The following is a 16643-nucleotide window of genomic DNA, read 5'->3' as shown; positions in this document are numbered from 1 at the left end:
TGCAACCGTTCTTCCTATGTTTTAGCCTCCAGCCCCCTAATCCTCTTTGTTGCTCTTCTCTGCACTCTTTCTAGAGCCTCCACATCTTTTTTACATCGTGGCGACCAAAACTGGATGCAATATTCCAAGTGTGGCCTCACCAAGGCCTTATAAAGTGGTATTAACACTTTTAACGTGGTCTTGATTCTCTCCCTCTGTTGATGCAGCCCAGAACTGTGTTGGCTTTTTTGGCAGCTGCTGCACACGGCTGGCTCTGATTTAAATGGTTGTCCACTAGGACTCCAAGATCCCTTGTTACTACTACTATTTAATAAATTTAATAAAGCTGGCTGGAGAATTTTGGGAGCTGAAGCCCACAGGTCATAAAGTGGTTGGACGCTCCTGGTTTAGAATAAAACTCCCTGCCAAGGTTCATCCAATGTCTATGGAAGCTTTTTAACTTCTGTTTGGCAACTCGAAAACTAACTTTTGTCTGACTTGAGGCCAAGCCACCAAAAAACAGGAGTTTTGCCCTTTTATTGACACAAAGCAGGACTGAAGGAGGTAAAACTTTCCTTGGCATTTGCACATCCTCTCCGAAAAGAAAAATATATAAATCTTATCATCAAACGTCTCCTCCACAGAGACGCCCAGATGTTGAAAATACCGAACCCAGCAAAGTCTGATAACAATGCCTCATTAAAAGAAATTAAAGCAACACCCAAATGTCACAAGGAAGGAATGTCAACAATAGACGAGTATCAAATGCGATGTATAATTATCTGATTTTTTGCATCTTTTTTCCCGACGGTGCAAAAAAGACGAGGAAACTCTGCCTTTTTTTTGTAATGGAAACTCAAACAAAACAAGAACAAAATATCAGAAACAACTCCAAACGAAGACGGAAAAGAAAAAAAGCATGTAAGAAAATACACAGGCGGTTCTCGACTTATGACTGCTCACTTAGTGCCTGTTCAAAGTTACAACGGCATTGAAAAAATTGACATATGACCGTTTTTCACACTTACGACCGTTGTGGCCTCCCCAGGGTCACACGATCAAAATTCGGACACTTGGCAACTGACTCGTATTTATGACTTCTGACAATGTCTCTGGAGGCTTGGATTCGCTTAACAACCGTGCTACTCACTTAACAACTGTGGCAAGAAAGGTCATAAAATGAGTCAAGACTCACTTAATAAATGTCTCACTTAGCATACCATAAATTTTGGGCTCAGTTGTGGTCGTAAGTCAAAGATGACCTGTATACAGGTGGTTCTCGACTTATGACCGCTTACTTAGTGACCCTCCAAACTTACGACAGAAGATTTAAGACCTGGATCCAGAGTCCTGATGGTTGGCTGGCGATCACATGACCGAGCGCTCATCGACAAGGTGGCATTTATGGCCACGTGCCCCATTTTGAGTCACGTGACCTTGTTTTAATACGATTTTGCCAAAAAACCAGCACTTCAGATTTTGCGACATTTTCCTCCACAGCGCATGTGGCGGCCACAAAACAAATCGGTTTACCTAACAACCACAACAGCTTGTTTTACAATCGCTTCATTTAACTTAAGTGCCCACAAAAAAAAAAGTGTTGTGAGAATCGGATCCGTCTCCGACCCATTTTATGACCGTTACGATTTACGATGGTTATCTGCAGACTCCACGACGGTCGTAACTCAAGGACTACCTGTATTATGCTTAACGATAGTCACTGGGTTATTAATCAATGCACTACTATAGAGGCAGTCCTTGACTTACAACTTACAATCGAGGCCAAAATTTGAGTGGCTAAGGGAGACCATTGCTAACTGAGCTTCGCCTCGTTTTACGACCTTTGTTGACCCCATTATTAAGTGAATCCTTGCGGATGTTCAGTTAGCAACATGGTTGTTAGGTGAATCTGGCTTCCTCATTGACTTTGCTTGTCAGAAGGTCGCAAAAGAGAATCACGGGATACTGAAACCGTCATAAGTACATGCCAGTTTCCAAGCGCCTGAATTTTGATCAGGTCACCAAAGGGATATTGCAATGGTCGTTAAGTGTGAAAAATGCCCACGTCATTTTTTTCCCAAAGTCGTCATGATTTCGAACGGTCACTAAATAAAGAGTTATAATTCAAGGACTATCTGTATCGGCAGATGCAGGATTGTTTCCTTTTGCCTATGGCTGGAGCTTTGCTTTCAGGGAGGTTTCAGTGCTTTGAATATTTGCAATTAATATTTTCACCCAGTTCAGTTATATATATATATATATATATTCCCCCTCTGTGTATCCCAACCGTTGGGGTGGAAGGCTTTTTATGGTTATGTTTTGAATTGGACACAGGATCTTGTAAGCCACCCAAGGTTTGCTGGAGAAGGGCAACTATAAATCATCATCCTTGCCCACCATGTGAGGTGCCGTCCACGGCCGGGAAACTGGCCAGCCGTTTAACTCGGTCCTCTCCGACCAAAATCAGATCCCGGCAGGAGATTTCAGAAGCTGGGAAGGAGCTAAAATGGAAGACGCGGCTCTTCCCCCCCCCCTCCCTCATCCATCCATCTCTCTCTGTGTGTCTCTCTCTCTCTCTCTCTCTCTCTCTAATTTATATGCTGTCCAACTATCTATCCATCCACCTACCCATCCTCTCTGTCTTCATCATATCCATCCATTGTTTCTGTCTTTCTTTCTTTTTTCTTTCTTCTTTCCTTCCTTCTTTCATCCATCCATCTTTCTAATTTATATGCTGCCCATCTCTATCCATCCACCCATCCTGTCTCTCCATCATACTCATTCTCTTTCCCTTTCTTTCTTTCTTTCCTTCCTTCCTTCCTTTCCTTCCTTCTTTTCCTTTCTTCTTTCTCCTTTCTCTAATCTTTCTTTCATCTATCTATCTATCTATCTATCTATCTATCTATCTATCTATCTATCTGCTCAATCAGTCAATTTATTTATTTTATTTTATTTATTTATTTTTAAATTTGTATACCACCCTTCTCCCTGAGGACTCAGGGCGGTGAACAGCCAAGTAAAAACATAAACTACAAACATTAAAATACAGTTAAAAAGATATATATAAATTTGGCCCCATGATTAAAAACAATAACAAACAATTAAAAACATTTTAAAAAGTGTTAGGCCAGCCCGGCTTGCTGGAAAAAGAAAGTTTTAAGGGCACGGCAGAAGGCACCGAGGTCTTGGATTCTCCTTATCTCTGGGGGCAGCTAATTCCAGAGGGTAGGTGCCCCCACAGAGAAGGCCCTCCCCCTGGGGGTCGCCAGCCTGCATTGTTTGGCTGATGGCACCCCGAGGAGGCCCTCTCTGTGGGAGCGCACGGGTCGATGGGAGGCCGTCGGTAGCAGCAGGCGGTCTCGAAGATAACTAGGTCCTATGCCATGGAGAATTTATCTCTTTACATCCATCCATCCATCCATCCATCCATCCATCCATCCATCCATCCACTCTTTCTCTCCCTTGCATCCATCCCTTCTGTCAACCTGTCCATCCATCCATCATCCCACCCCCTCCCCTCTCTCATTACTTGCCAGGGAGATTAAAACCCGAGCCAGGTCCTAAACAGAAGGCAGAGCAAAAGCCAGGGCCCTCCATTGCCTTCTCTATCTCTGTCTCACCCCCATCTCTCAGCAGGACTGCAGGGAAAAAACAAAAGAAAAGAAAGAATGCTTGATTTTATGAATGAAGCTGCTGCGGCTGAGACCCCATCCCTGTGGGGGGCCCACGGTTTCATTCACTCCAGACAGCCGTCCTGTGCACCGTAATTGGGGAGCGGGGTGTGCCATTACGGCTAATTTGCTGCAGCTCCCAGTTGGTTTCCCGTGGAAGAGAAGGAGCCAGCGACGGGAGCAGGAATTTTCCAAACCGAAATTGGGGAGGCTCCTCCTTTTAGGAATCCAGAGGTCTGGGCATTTGGAAAGCAAAGCTTGACATGTGCAATCTTATTTTTCAAAAAGCCCTTTTGTGCACTTTAGGAGCAATTTGGGGCTGGGAAGAAGGAAGGGACACACGGTCCCCGGATTTTTGAGATACCAGCCGAGCAGATGCCTCTAGCAAGGGTGGGACATTCTCCCGGTTTTATTTCCGTCCCATATTTAATTTTAGCTCTCCAGAACACGATGCTATTTATTATCCCAGGGAGGCTGAGAACTGCAGTCATTGTTGGGCTAAGCTGGAGAACAGCCAGAAATTCTCTCCCTGCCCCTCTTCTACCAACGGCCTGTGTATAATTACCAAAGAACAATTGCCAGTGAATTACATAAATTCTGTACGAGACAGACAATGGCTTGTTTTCTGTAGCTGTCGAAGCACAGCCTACAATGGGGAACCGGAGGTCAAGCAGCGGAGGGAAAAAGATCGTCTGAACCTGTAATTTTAAAAGCCTCAAGGAAGCCCAGTCTCAAAGGAGACTTTGCAGTTATGAACACAGAGAAGAGAAGAGAAGAGAAGAGAAGAGAAGAGAAGAGAAGAGAAGAGAAGAGAAGAGAAGAGAAGAGAAGAGTTGGCAGGGACCTTGGAGGTCATCTAGTCCAACCCTCTGCCCAAGCAGGAGAACCTATACTATTTCAAATAAGTGGCTGTCCAGTCTCTTCTTAAAAACCTCCAGTGATGAAGCACCCACAACATCTGGAGGCAACTTCTGTTCCGTTGGTTGATTGTTCTCACTAGAAGACCTCCAAAGTCCTTTCTAACTCTGTTATTCTGGAATGTAAATGTTTATTTCTATGTGCCAGTTGATGGCTGATTTGTCTGAGTGCCAACCTTCCAGGAATTCTCTGGCGTTTTTGGCCTTGGCTTGGTCTCGGACGGTCCCAGTTTCCCATTTGAAACTATCTTGAAGTCTATCCAGGACCAGAAACAATGGATGGAAACTAACCAAAGAGAGAAGCAACCTGGAATTTAGGAGAAACTTCCTGATGGTCAGGACAATTAACCAGTTCAAGATAGTTTCAAATGGGAAACTGGGACCGTTCGAGACCAAGCCAAGGCCAAAAACGCCAGAGAATTCCTGGAAGGTTGGCACTCAGACAAATCAGCCATCAACTGGCACATAGAATTAAACAACATTTACATTCCAGAGTAACAGAGTTAGAAAGGACTTCGGAGGTCTTCTAGTGAGAACAATCAACCAACGGAACAGAAGTTGCCTTCAGAAGTTGTGGGAGCTCCATCACTGGAAGCTTTCAAGAAGAGACTGGGCTGCTATCCGTCAGAAATGGTGTAGGGTCTCCTGCTTGGGGGGGTTGGACTAGATGACCTCCAAGGTCGCTTCCAACTCTGTTAATCTATAATCTGTAATCTACCCCACTGCTCAGGCAGAGGATCCTGCACCATTTCAGACAAATGGCTCTCCAGTCTCTTCTTGAAAACCTCCAGTGATGGACGGCTCATCGATTGACTGTTTGAAGTTACAATGGCAGCCAGATTCACTTAACAACCATGTGTGACTCACTTAAGAACTGCAGTGATTCGCTTAACAACTGTGGTAAGAAAGGTCGTATAAAGGGGCAGAATTCACTGAACAATGGTCTCACTTAGCAACAGAAATTTTGGGCTCAATGATTGTTGTAAGTCAAGGACTACCTGTATACACATAGTCCTCGATTTAGAACAGTTCACTTAGTGACCATTTAAAGTTACAACGGCACTGAAAAAAGTGACTTAGGACTGTTTTTCACACTTACGACCACTGCAGCATCTCCACGATCACGTGATCAAAATTCAGATGCTTGGTAACTGACTCATAGTTATGACGGTTGCAGGGTCCCGGGATCACGTGATCCCCTTTTGCAACCTTCTGACCAGCAATGGGGAATCCAGATTCACTTAACAATTGTGGCAAGAATGGTCAGAAAATGGGGTAAAACTCACTTAATAGCCGTCTCACTTAGCAACTCAAGTGTGGCTGTAAATCGAGGATTACCTGCACATGAATAAAAACATTAATCCTTAAAAAATAGACTCACAAACAAGTGAAAACAGTTAAAAATTGTGAGATCCAAGAAGACTCCAATAAAAAAGAAAAGTTTTTGCCATCTCCTAAACTTGGGTCCTGGGAAGATATGATTACACGTAGAGTATTAACTTGATTTGGAAATAAATGCTTGATATTTTTCAATGAATGCATTCTTTTGATTGCCATGTAAGAACCAACAGCTGGACAGTTGGAATAGATTCTCTCTGATCCTTGCCAAAAGCTAATTGGAGAGACAAGATTTATGGATCCGGTTACCCAAAGGGTTGAAAATTTGTGACTTATGAACAATTGCCTATAGATCACGTATGGACAATTACAGTGAAATATTTTGATGTTTCTTGAAAATGTTAACTTTCCTAATGCACAGCTATATATTTCACTTCAATCAGAATAGAGCCATCCCCCTGCTCAAGCCAGAGACCCTACATACCATTTTTAGATTAGATTAACAGAGTTGGAAGGGACCTTGTAGGTCATCTAGTCCAACCCCCTGCCCAAACAGGAGACCCTAAACCATTTCTGACAAATAGCAGTCCAATCTCTTCTTGAAAGCCTCCGGTGATGAAGCTCCCACAAATCCTTGTGGCAAGTCATTCCACTGGTTAATTGTCTTCACTGTCAGGAAATTTCTCCTTAGTTCCAGGTTGCTTCTCTCCTTGGTTAGTTTCCATCCGTTGCTTCTTGTCCTGCCTTCGGGTGCTTTGGAGAATAGGTTGACACCCCCTCTTCTTCGGGGCAGCCCCTGAGATATTGATTCAGAAAGGTGGAAGGAAGGACAGGAAGACGAGCACCCGTGGCAAGATAGAGGGACTCAGTTATGGTGCTGATGGCTCCACCATTGGAAGATCTCAAGGACCAAACTGGGGATAGATCCTCATGAAGAATATCTCTCAATGCGGTCCCTAAGAGTTGACCCTCAACTTGGTGGCACAGAATCCACCAATCAAAGCCAATCAATCAATCAATCAATCAAAATAGAGCTGGAAGGGACCTGGGAGGCCTTCTAGTCCAACCCTCTGCTCAATTAGGAGACCTTATACCATTACAGACAAGTGACTGTCCAGCCCCTTCTTAAACCCCCCCACCCTCGTGATGGAGAACCCACAACTTCTGGTGGCAAGTCGTTCCACTGGTTAATTGTCCTCACTGTTAGGAAGTTTTTCCTTAGTTCCAGGTTGCTTCTCTCCTTGATCAGTTTCCATCCGTTGCTTCTTCTCCTGCCTTCAGGTGCTTTGGAGAATAGGTTGACCCCCCTCTTCTTTGGGGCAGCCCCTCAAATATTGGAACACTGCTCTCAGTCCCCCCCCCCCCCCCGAGTCCTTCTTTTCTCTAGACTGCCCAGACCCAAATCCTGCAACTGTTCTTTATATGTTTTATTTTCCAAGCCTTTAATGGTCTTAGTTGCTCTTCTCTGCACTTTTTCCAAAGTCTCAGCCTCTTTTTTGTAAAGTGTTGGGAAGTGGTTGGGTCAAGAGGAACATCAGGCCGATGTTCCTCTTGAGTTTCCTTTGAGTAAAGGAAACTCAAGTAGGACAAAGGCAGAAAACAGCTCCTCTGCGGAGAGACCTTTCAACTTTCCCATGACAAATCCCCGGGTTGTTTTCTCTCCTTGGCACAGCGCCTGCTGACTCCCGGAAGGCTCTGCCCCTCGTCCCCAGCTGGCTAAGCAGACCTTGGGAGGAAGCGCTGGGGACTCCCCCTGAGTGGGGATCTGACGTGCCAGAGGAAGCCTTCCCTGCTCTTCTGGAACATGCCAAGGGATCCACCCAGTTCCATTCCAGGAGATCAGGAGCCCGAGAGCAAATCCTGGACCTGGGTGCAACCTGGGCCAGGCGCAGCTGAAAGAGGCTGCAGGGACGGCATCAGAGGAAAGAAGGGAGGGAGGCAGCAAAAAATTTGCAAATTATAGATCTGTGCAAGGAAATGGGTCCTGCTCGGCCCTTTAATTTACAAAGACGGTGAAGGGGTTCCAGCCTTAATGTGGCACATCGTTTATCCCACTTCCTGCCAGAGTAGATACCCCTCGAAGGAGACTCCATTGGAATACAGCTGGAAGGGACCTTGGAGGTCTTCTAGTCCAACCCCTTGCTCAAGCTGAGTCAAGGTTGACTCAGCCTTCCATCCTTTCTAAGGTAGGTAAATTGAGGACCCAGTTTGTGGGGGCAATAAGATGACTTTGTATAAAATATATAAAAGTATGAAGGCTATTGCTTAGCGCACTGTAAGCCGCCCTGAGTCTCCGGAGAAGGGCGGCATATAAATCAAATTTAAAAAATTAAAAATTAAAATTAAAATTAAAAAAAAAAAGCAGGAGACCCTATACAATTTGAGACAACTGGCTGTCCAATCTCTTCTTGAAAACCTCCAGTAATGGAGCATCCATAACTTCTGGTGGCAAACTGTTCCACTGATTAATTGTTCTCCCTGTTAGGAAATTTCTCCTTAATTCCAGGTTGCTTCTCTTCTTGTTTCGTTTCCATCCGTTGCTCCTTGTCCTACCTTCTGGTCCTTTGGGGAATAGGTTGACACAAACCCCTCTTCTTTGGGGCAGCCCCTCAAACACTGGAAGATGCTCTCATGTCCCCCCCTAGTCCTTCTTTTCTCTAGACCGGCCAAACCCAAATCCTGCAACCATTCATCATATTTTTCCAGGCCTTTGATCATTTTTGTTGCTCTTCTCTGCACTTTTTCCAAACTCTCAATGTCTTTTTTTGTAAGGTGGTGACCAAAACTGGATGCCGGATTCCAGGTGTGGCCTTACTAAAGGCTTTATAAAGCGCTATTAATACTTCACCTGATTTTGATTCAGTGGTGAAATCTAACCTTTCTTACTACCGGTTCTGTGCACGTGGCTTGGTGTGTGTGGGGGGGGGGTAATGTGACTGGGTGGGCGTGGCCATTTTTTAAAAACTTTTTTTCTTTTAAAAGCCTCTGACGATCCCAGCTGAGCCGTGCGATCATCAGAGGCTTTTTTTTTTAAACTTTTAAAAGCATTTTTTGGCCGAAGAGGTTGTAGAAAAAATGCTTTTAAAAGTTAAAAAAAAAGCCTCTGATGATTGTGCGGCTCAGCTGGGCATGGGGGGTGGGTGGGGATTTTTGCTACCGGTTCTCCGAACCACCCGCCTTCATCGCTACCAGATCGGGCGATCCAGTCCGAACCGGGATCATTTCCCCCCTGTTTTGATTCCATGCCTCTGTTTATACAACCAAGGATTGTATTGGCTTTTTTGGCTGCTGCCGCACAGTGCCACACTCTCCAAGGGAATCCCAGTGGGATTTGGAGCTCCCATCCTTGTACGGGGCTCTGCTCAAGCAGGAGACCCTACACCTGTGATGGTGAACATATGGCATGCGTGCCAGTGGTGGCATGCAGGGCCCTCTCTGTGGGCTCGTACGCTGTCGCCAGCTGATCTTCGTGGGTGGCGGAGCGCCGGAAAACAGCCTGAAAACGGCCTAAAAAACGGTCCAAAAAACAGCCTGAAAAACTGCCTGGAAAACAGCCTGAAAACGGCTGAAAAACAGGCCATTTTCAGGCCATTTTTCAGGCTGTTTTCCGGCCGTTTCTTGGGCCACTAGAGCGGGGAGGCAAGGAACCTTGTGGGTCCCATCCCCTAAGGAGATCCATCTGGTGGCAACCCGAAGAAGGGCCTTCTTGGTGGTGGCTCCCTCCCTCTGGAATATTATCCCTGCAGAAATTAGATTGGGTGCCACCTTAGCAGTTTTCAGAAGGCCCCTGAAGGTTTGGTTTTGCCACCAGGCCTGGGAAGCCAGAGTGGGATGGAGCCTATCGAATGGCTCATCTCCTCTCCGCAAACCCCACTCCCTTCTATCATGGATGATGTTACCTAGTTGGGTCATGAAACATCTGCAAGAAAACCACCAAGCTCAGAGAATATCAAGGACCCCACAGTCCTCCTCCTCCTCCTTTTCACAACCTCCCCCCTTCTAGCACTGATGATGTTCCCTAGTTGGGTCATAAAACGTCTGCAAGAAAACCACCCAACGGAGAGAGCACAAATATTCTTTTCTATCAGGATTGCAAAAGCCCAGTGACACAGATTTCGCATTCGAGCTCCGATCTAAGACGAATATTGACAGGAGATCGAGGAATTAAGGCAAGAGAAGAGCCAAAAAGACACGGCCGAAAACAGGAAGACAAAAAAAAAACCCTAATTGATCCAGGACCGGATCAAAATGCATTGTGACAGATTTGCCCACCCCAAGCAAAAGCTGGAAAAACAAAAGGCTGCATTAAGAAGCCATCGTCGTCTTCCCCCAAACCACGGAATTTGGCTGGTTGGGAAGGTTTTCCAGACCTCATTAAGCTGGAATCGCTGCCTTAAACGAAAAACAACCCTCGTCTAAATGAAAAACAGTCTCTTTTCATCAGACGTGTGCGAGGGTATTAAAAGAAACTCTATCTGGGGGCCAAACGGTTGGCCTCCGCTCGCGAAGACTCCCAGGATGACATAATGAAAAAAATTTCACAATCGCAGACGCAATATTTGCTGCAACTCCAGCAATTCTGCGAAACGTGCATTTATAGGCCTGTAACACTTGCGATACAATCTTGTAAGGTGGGAATGCAGCGCCTCTTCCCTTTCCCCCCCCCCACCACCGCCCCACAATCAGAGGCCTAAGGAAGGCAGTTAGGGGGCCCCACTCATGCAGCTCCCAACCAGACAAGATTTACAAGGTAACAGTCATTTACGATGTAAGAAAAGATGTTGAGACTCTGGAAAGCGTGCAGAGAAGAGCAACAAAGATAATTAGGGGAGTGTAGGATAAAACATAGGAAGAACGGTTGCAAGAAATGGGTGTGTCTAGTTTGACTGAATCAGAATAGAGCTGGAAGGGGCCTTGGAGGTCTTCTAGTCCAGCCCCCTGCTCAGGCAGGAGACCCATTTTAGACAAGTAGCTGTCCTACTCTCTTCTTCAAACCCTCCAGTAGATGGAGCACCCACAACTTCTGGTGGCCAGCTGTTCCACTGGTTTGAAGAGAAGGACTAGGAGGGACATGATAGCAGTGCTCCAATATTTGAGGGGGGTCAAGCTATTCTTCAAAGCACCAGGAGGCAGGAGAAGCAACGTAGAAGCAATGGGTGGAAATTAATCAAGGAGAGAAGCAACGTAGAACTAAGGAGAAATTTCCTGACAGTGAGAACAATTAACCAGTGGAACAATTTGCCTGCAGAAGTTGTGAGTGTTCCAACACTGGAAGTTTTTAAGAAGATGTTGGATAATCATTTGTCTGGAATGGTATTTCCTGTTTAAGTAGGGGGTTGGACTAGAAGACCTCCAAGGTCCCTTCCAACTTTGTTATTCTGTACACCATGATCTCTGTATCTGTAGGCGTTACAGTCTACAACCAACCTTGGTATATTTGATTATAGGTAGTCCTCGACTTACAACAATTCATTTAGTGACCGTTACAGAGGCAGTTAGAAAAAGGAGTGACTAATGACCAGTTTTCGTTCTTGCGACTGTTGGAAGCATCCTTGAGATCACATGATCAAAATTCAGACGATCGGCAATTGACTCGTACTTATGACCGTTGCAGAGTCCCGGGGTCATGTGATCCCCTTTTGCGACCTTCTGACAAACAGAGTCAAGGGGGAAGTCAGTTTGGTGTAGTGGTTAAGGGGCCAGCCTTGAAGATCTAGTCCTACCCCGGGCATGAAAGTTGGGTAACTTTGAGCCAATCACCAGGAGACGGTGAGTTCTAGTCCTGCCTTAGGCATGAAAGCCAGATGGGTGACTTTGGGCCAATCACTAGGAGACAGTGAATTCTAGTTCCTCCCCTTAGGGATGGAAGCTGACTAGGTGACTTTGGGCCAATCACCAGGAGACGGTGAGTTCTAGTCCTGCCTTAGGCATGAAAGACAGCTGGGTGTCTTTGAGCCAGTCCCTTCCTCTCAGCCCAACCTACCTCACAGGGTTGTTGTGATGGGGGAAATAGGAAGAATATCAAGCATTTCTATTTATATGTCAGGTATGTTTATTTATAAAGGTGGGATAAAAATCGAAGGAATAACTAAAGAAATAAGCATCCGAATGTTGCAAACGTCAGGGAACAGCTGCTCAGGTGAGGCGGAGGGACTCAAAGGCAGCCAGAATCTCTGGGTGGGAGAGGCCCCCAACTGGGAAGAGGAGGAAACCTGGGGGCACCTGGAAGAAAAGAGAAGGGAGACCACCCTGGGGCCAGGTGACCTCCGCAGAGCAAGGAAGGGGAGGGGCAGGGAAATAAGACGTCCCTCTTCCAGGCTCCCCTGTCCTGCTGGACCATCCCCAAAGGCCCCCCCGGGGAAGGATTTCTCCCGGGAGCTGCACCACCACCTGGCTGGGCTGCCTTACCTGCGTTTCCCCCCTCCCACTCGCTGGATTTCTATGCCCCTCCAAGCCCCTCCCCATCTCTGCTGCCTCTACAATCGCTTTGGGAAAGCAGGATAAGTTAGCTAAATAAATAAACATGCAAAATGAGCATGCAAAATAAATAAATCAATAAACGTGCTAGACAAACAAGTAAATTTGCCAAATAAATTTGCTAAACGAATAAAATTTGCTAAAATAGATGCGCTCAACAAATGAATCAACATGCTGAAACGAATAAATGTGCTAAACAATAAATAAATAAAGGTGCTAAATCAGTAAATTTGCAAAATAAATCCGCTAAATAAATCAGTATCCTAAACAATAAAATAAACAAATATTCTGAATGAACAAATGTGCTAAATAAATAAATCAATATCCTAAAGAATAAATAAATGCAGATAGTCCTAGACTTAGAACCACAATTGAGCCCAAAATTTCCTTTGCTAAGTGAGACAGTTGTTAATAGCAAATAGCCCTTAGACTTATATACCGCTTCCCAGTGCTTTTACAGCCTTCTCTAAGCGGTTTACAGAGTCAGCCTATGGCCCCCAGCAATTTGGATCCTCATTTTACCCACCTGGGAAGGAGGGAAGGCTGAGTCAACCTTGAGCCAGGTGAGAATCGAACTGCCAAAATGCTGGCAGTCAGCAGGAGGAGCCTGCAGTACTGCACTCTAACTACTGCGCCAACACGGTTAAAGTGAGTTTCGCTCCATCTTTACGATCTTTCTTGCCACGGTTGTTAAGTGAATCACCACAGATGTTAAGTTAGTAATAAGGTTGTTAAGTGAATCTCGCTTCCCCATTGACTTTGCTTGGGAGAAGGTTGCAAAAGGAGATCACGTGACCTCGGGACACCACAGCCATTATAAATATGAGTCAGTTTACAAGTGTCCGAATTTTGATCATGTGACCACGGGGATGCTGCAACGGTCTTTAAGTGTGAAAAATGATCATAAGTCATTTTTTTCAGTGCCATTGTAGCTTTGGTCACTAAATGAACTGTTGTAAATTGAGAACTACCTGTAAATAGGAATAAGAAAATCGAAAAATTGGAAGGGACCTCAGTGGTCTTCTAGTCCAACCCCCTGCTCAGAATCACAGAATAACAAAAAGGGCCTAAGAGGTCATCTAGTCCAACCCCCGCTCAGAATTGCAGAACAACAGAAGGGACCTTGGAGGTCATCTAGTCCAACCCCCTGCTCAAAATCACAGAATCACAGAATTAGAAGAGGCCTTGGAGGTGTTGTAGTCCAATCCCGACTTGGAATGAAAGAACAACGGAAGAGACCTCAGAGGTCATCTAGCCCGACCCCCTGCTCAGGCAGGCAAGTGAAGAAAGAAAGGTGCCGAAGAGCCGCCTTCTTTCCCGAGGCCCCGAAGGAGCCGCTCACCTGGATGTAGGCGCGCTGCAGGTAGCTGTAGGGCAGGCGGCGCTGGAAGTCGGCGAGCACCTCCTGGCTGGCGGCGGGGGCGGCGGCGGCCTCGGGGCCCAGGCAGGCGCGGAGGCATCGGGCGCGGCGGAGGAAGGCGCCGGCCAAGGGCAGCGGCTCCGGCCCGGCCTCCAGCGGCTCTTCCCGGCGGCAGCGCAGCCCGCAGCCCGCTCGCTTCTCCCGCAGCCGCCGCTCCGCTCGCAGCGCCCGCTCCAGCCCGCGCGCCGCCCCCGCGAAGTCCGCCCGCCGGTGCGCCTCCAGCCCCGCCGCGTACAGAGCCTCGAAGGGCGCCTCGCACTCGCCGCTCGCCCGCAGCGCCTCCGCCAGCAGCGCCAGCAGCGCCAGCAGCCGCAGCCCCGCCGCCATCCCGCGCGGGCAGGTGGAGCCCCCCGCAAGCGCTGCCCGGCTGCGGAGGAGGAGGAGGAGGCGCCGCTTCGCTTCTCCGCTGGCTCGGCTCCGCTCTGCCGGTCCGCGCTCGGGCGATCCCCGGCGTCGCCTGCTTCTCTCCTCCCTCCTGGCCCGCCCCTTCAGCCGGGCGCCCCGCTCGGGAAGCATCGCAGGGATCCCGACCCTGCGCCCTGGAGGGAATCGCTCCCAGATTCCCCAGCCAGCCCGCTCGATCCCCAAGGGGGGATTCCCCGCGCCGTTGGCACCTTTGATCCATAGACCGGGGGTCCAATGATCCTCCAAAGCCCCCGAAGGCAGGACAAGAAGCAACGGAGGCAAAGGAATCAAGGAGAGAAGCAACCTGGAACCAAGGAGAAACTTCCCAACAGTGAGGACAATTAACCAGTGGAACGACTTGCCACAAGAAGTTGTGGATGCTCCAACACCTTAAGAAGAGACTGGACATCCCCCTGTCTGAAAAGGGATAGGGTCTCCTGCTTGAGTAGGGGGGTGGACTAGAAGACCTCCGAGGCCTCTTCCAGCTCTGTTAACAGAATACAGAATAACAGAGTTGGAGGGGACCTTGAAGGTCTTCTAGCCCAACCCCCTACTCAAGCAGGAGACCTTCTACCATTCCAGACAAATATTTCTCCAGTCTCTTCTTAAAAACTTCCCATGTTGGAGCATCCACAGCTTCTTGTGGCAAGTTATTATTTCTGGAGGCAAGTTATTGTGATTGGTTGGTTGGTTGGTTGGTTGATTGATTGATTGATTGATTGGCATTTGATCCCTACAGTCAATCAAGGATAAGGAGTCAGTGGAGGAGAGACCATGGGGAGATCCCCCAGGTTGTAAACTAGACTAGGAAGAAAATCAATCCACCCTGAAATAAATTAGGCGGCTGTTCTGCCCCAGCTCCGGATTCCCGAGGATATTGATACACACCAACGGTCCTTATCAAATTTATTAAGTAGCAAGAATAAACCAAAAGTCCGGCAAAGGTTGGCAACCAGCCCAGAAAACAAGATACGATAAGACACTCACTCTCCAAAATGCTCTGTAATAATTACACATTGTTTCCAGCAAGAAATTACTAACTGCGTAGGACTTAAATAGGCTAAGGGAGTGGCCAATTATCCTCAAACCTTACTCTCGAGGAGACCTCCTCCTCCTGAGTAGCTACTCCTGCCTTTTGGCATCCCTGCGTGCTCGACCATTGAGAAGAGGCTCCTCCACTTCGCTCTCTCCACTTGAAGGAGCCTCTGGAGGTTCTGAAGGCCCTGGCTGAGTCTCTCTGCCTCTGGCACCACATCCTCTTCAGCCTCCCCGCTGTCCGACGCGAGTGCCGGCTGTGCAGGCTGCTGGCGTGACACCACACCAGCCTCCTCTTCATCGAGATCAGACACAATCCGCGCAGGCCGCTGGTGGGCCACAACACTGGCTGGGTTTCCCCCCTGTCCAAATGCTCAAATTAATTAAGTTAATCTCATTAGAGCCGAGATGCTAATTTACTGACCTCTTTCTCCCATTTCCAGGATTGTTGTAAGCCACCCGGAATGACTCGATAGGAAGCTGGGGCAGCATATTGATTGAACAAATAAATTTATTATTTATTTATTTATTTATTAATCAAATTTCTATACCGCCCTACTCCCGAAGGACTCAGGGCAGTGAACAGCCAAGATAAAATACAGATAATACAAATATTAAAAATCCCTTAAAATTATTAAATATTTTGGCCGAAACACAGATTAAAACACCCAATTTATAAAATCACGAATTAAAAATTTAAAAGAGGAGAGTTAGGCCAGGCCAGCCTGCTGAAATAAAAAAGTTTTGAGAGCACGACGAAACGTGCGCAAATAAAATAACTTTAATCCATGTTCTTATGTAAACTTTCAATCAGGTTGGGGAATTCTGGGAGTTGAAGTCCTCAAGTCTTAAAGTTGACAGCTTTGGAGACCCCTGCCCTAGTGGGGCAGATGGCCCTCTCCCATTCTAGATAGATGTACAGAGGTGGAAGATTTAAGCTTAGAGCAGTGTTTCTCAACCTTGGAAGCTTGAAGCTGCTGGCTGGGGGATTCTGGGAGTTGAAGTCCACCCATCTTCAAGGTACCAAGGTTGAGAAACACTGTCTTAGAGGAACCCCACAATTTAGGGAGCTGGGTTCGATTCTCTCCCCCATCAACATTCTCTGGAGCTGGTTTAGAGAAAGGAGGGGCAGTGGGAACCCCCTCCATTGCCATAACCCACAGAAAAAAAAACCTGGTTGATGGTCCCAAAAGCCGATATTTAAAAAGGTCAAAGATAATTGACAAGCCCAGCTAATACCGTCGCCATGCTAAATTGACTTAGGGAACAAAAAATAATAATTCAATCTGATAGCCCCCCTCTTCATTTCTACAGAAAAGGTACAAGTAAATAACCTTGTTTATTCATTATTTCTTTATGAATTAAATTTCCACACTGCCCTTGTCAGCTGAGATATTCTGG

At 46.9% G+C, this 16643-nt stretch overlaps 1 protein-coding gene across 1 annotated transcript in view; it reads right to left on the bottom strand.

Annotated features, from left to right (window-relative positions):
* P3H2 (prolyl 3-hydroxylase 2) overlaps positions 1–14263 on the bottom strand; it is a 69376-nt gene extending 55113 nt beyond the window's left edge. Inside the window, exon 1 of the mRNA XM_060694425.2 lies at positions 13725–14263. Coding sequence (XP_060550408.2) covers positions 13725–14129 — 405 coding nt within the window. The 5' untranslated portion in view covers positions 14130–14263. The remainder of the gene's footprint in view (positions 1–13724) is intronic.
* Positions 14264–16643: the final 2380 nt, after the last annotated feature.

The sequence above is a fragment of the Pantherophis guttatus genome, chromosome 6 (genome assembly GCF_059756535.1).
Source record: "Pantherophis guttatus breed Tessera chromosome 6, ASM5975653v1, whole genome shotgun sequence".
Taxonomy (NCBI): Eukaryota; Metazoa; Chordata; class Lepidosauria; order Squamata; family Colubridae; genus Pantherophis; species Pantherophis guttatus.
Note: the sequence above shows the minus strand (reverse complement) of the source record. Positions and strands in the feature narration are given on the sequence as shown.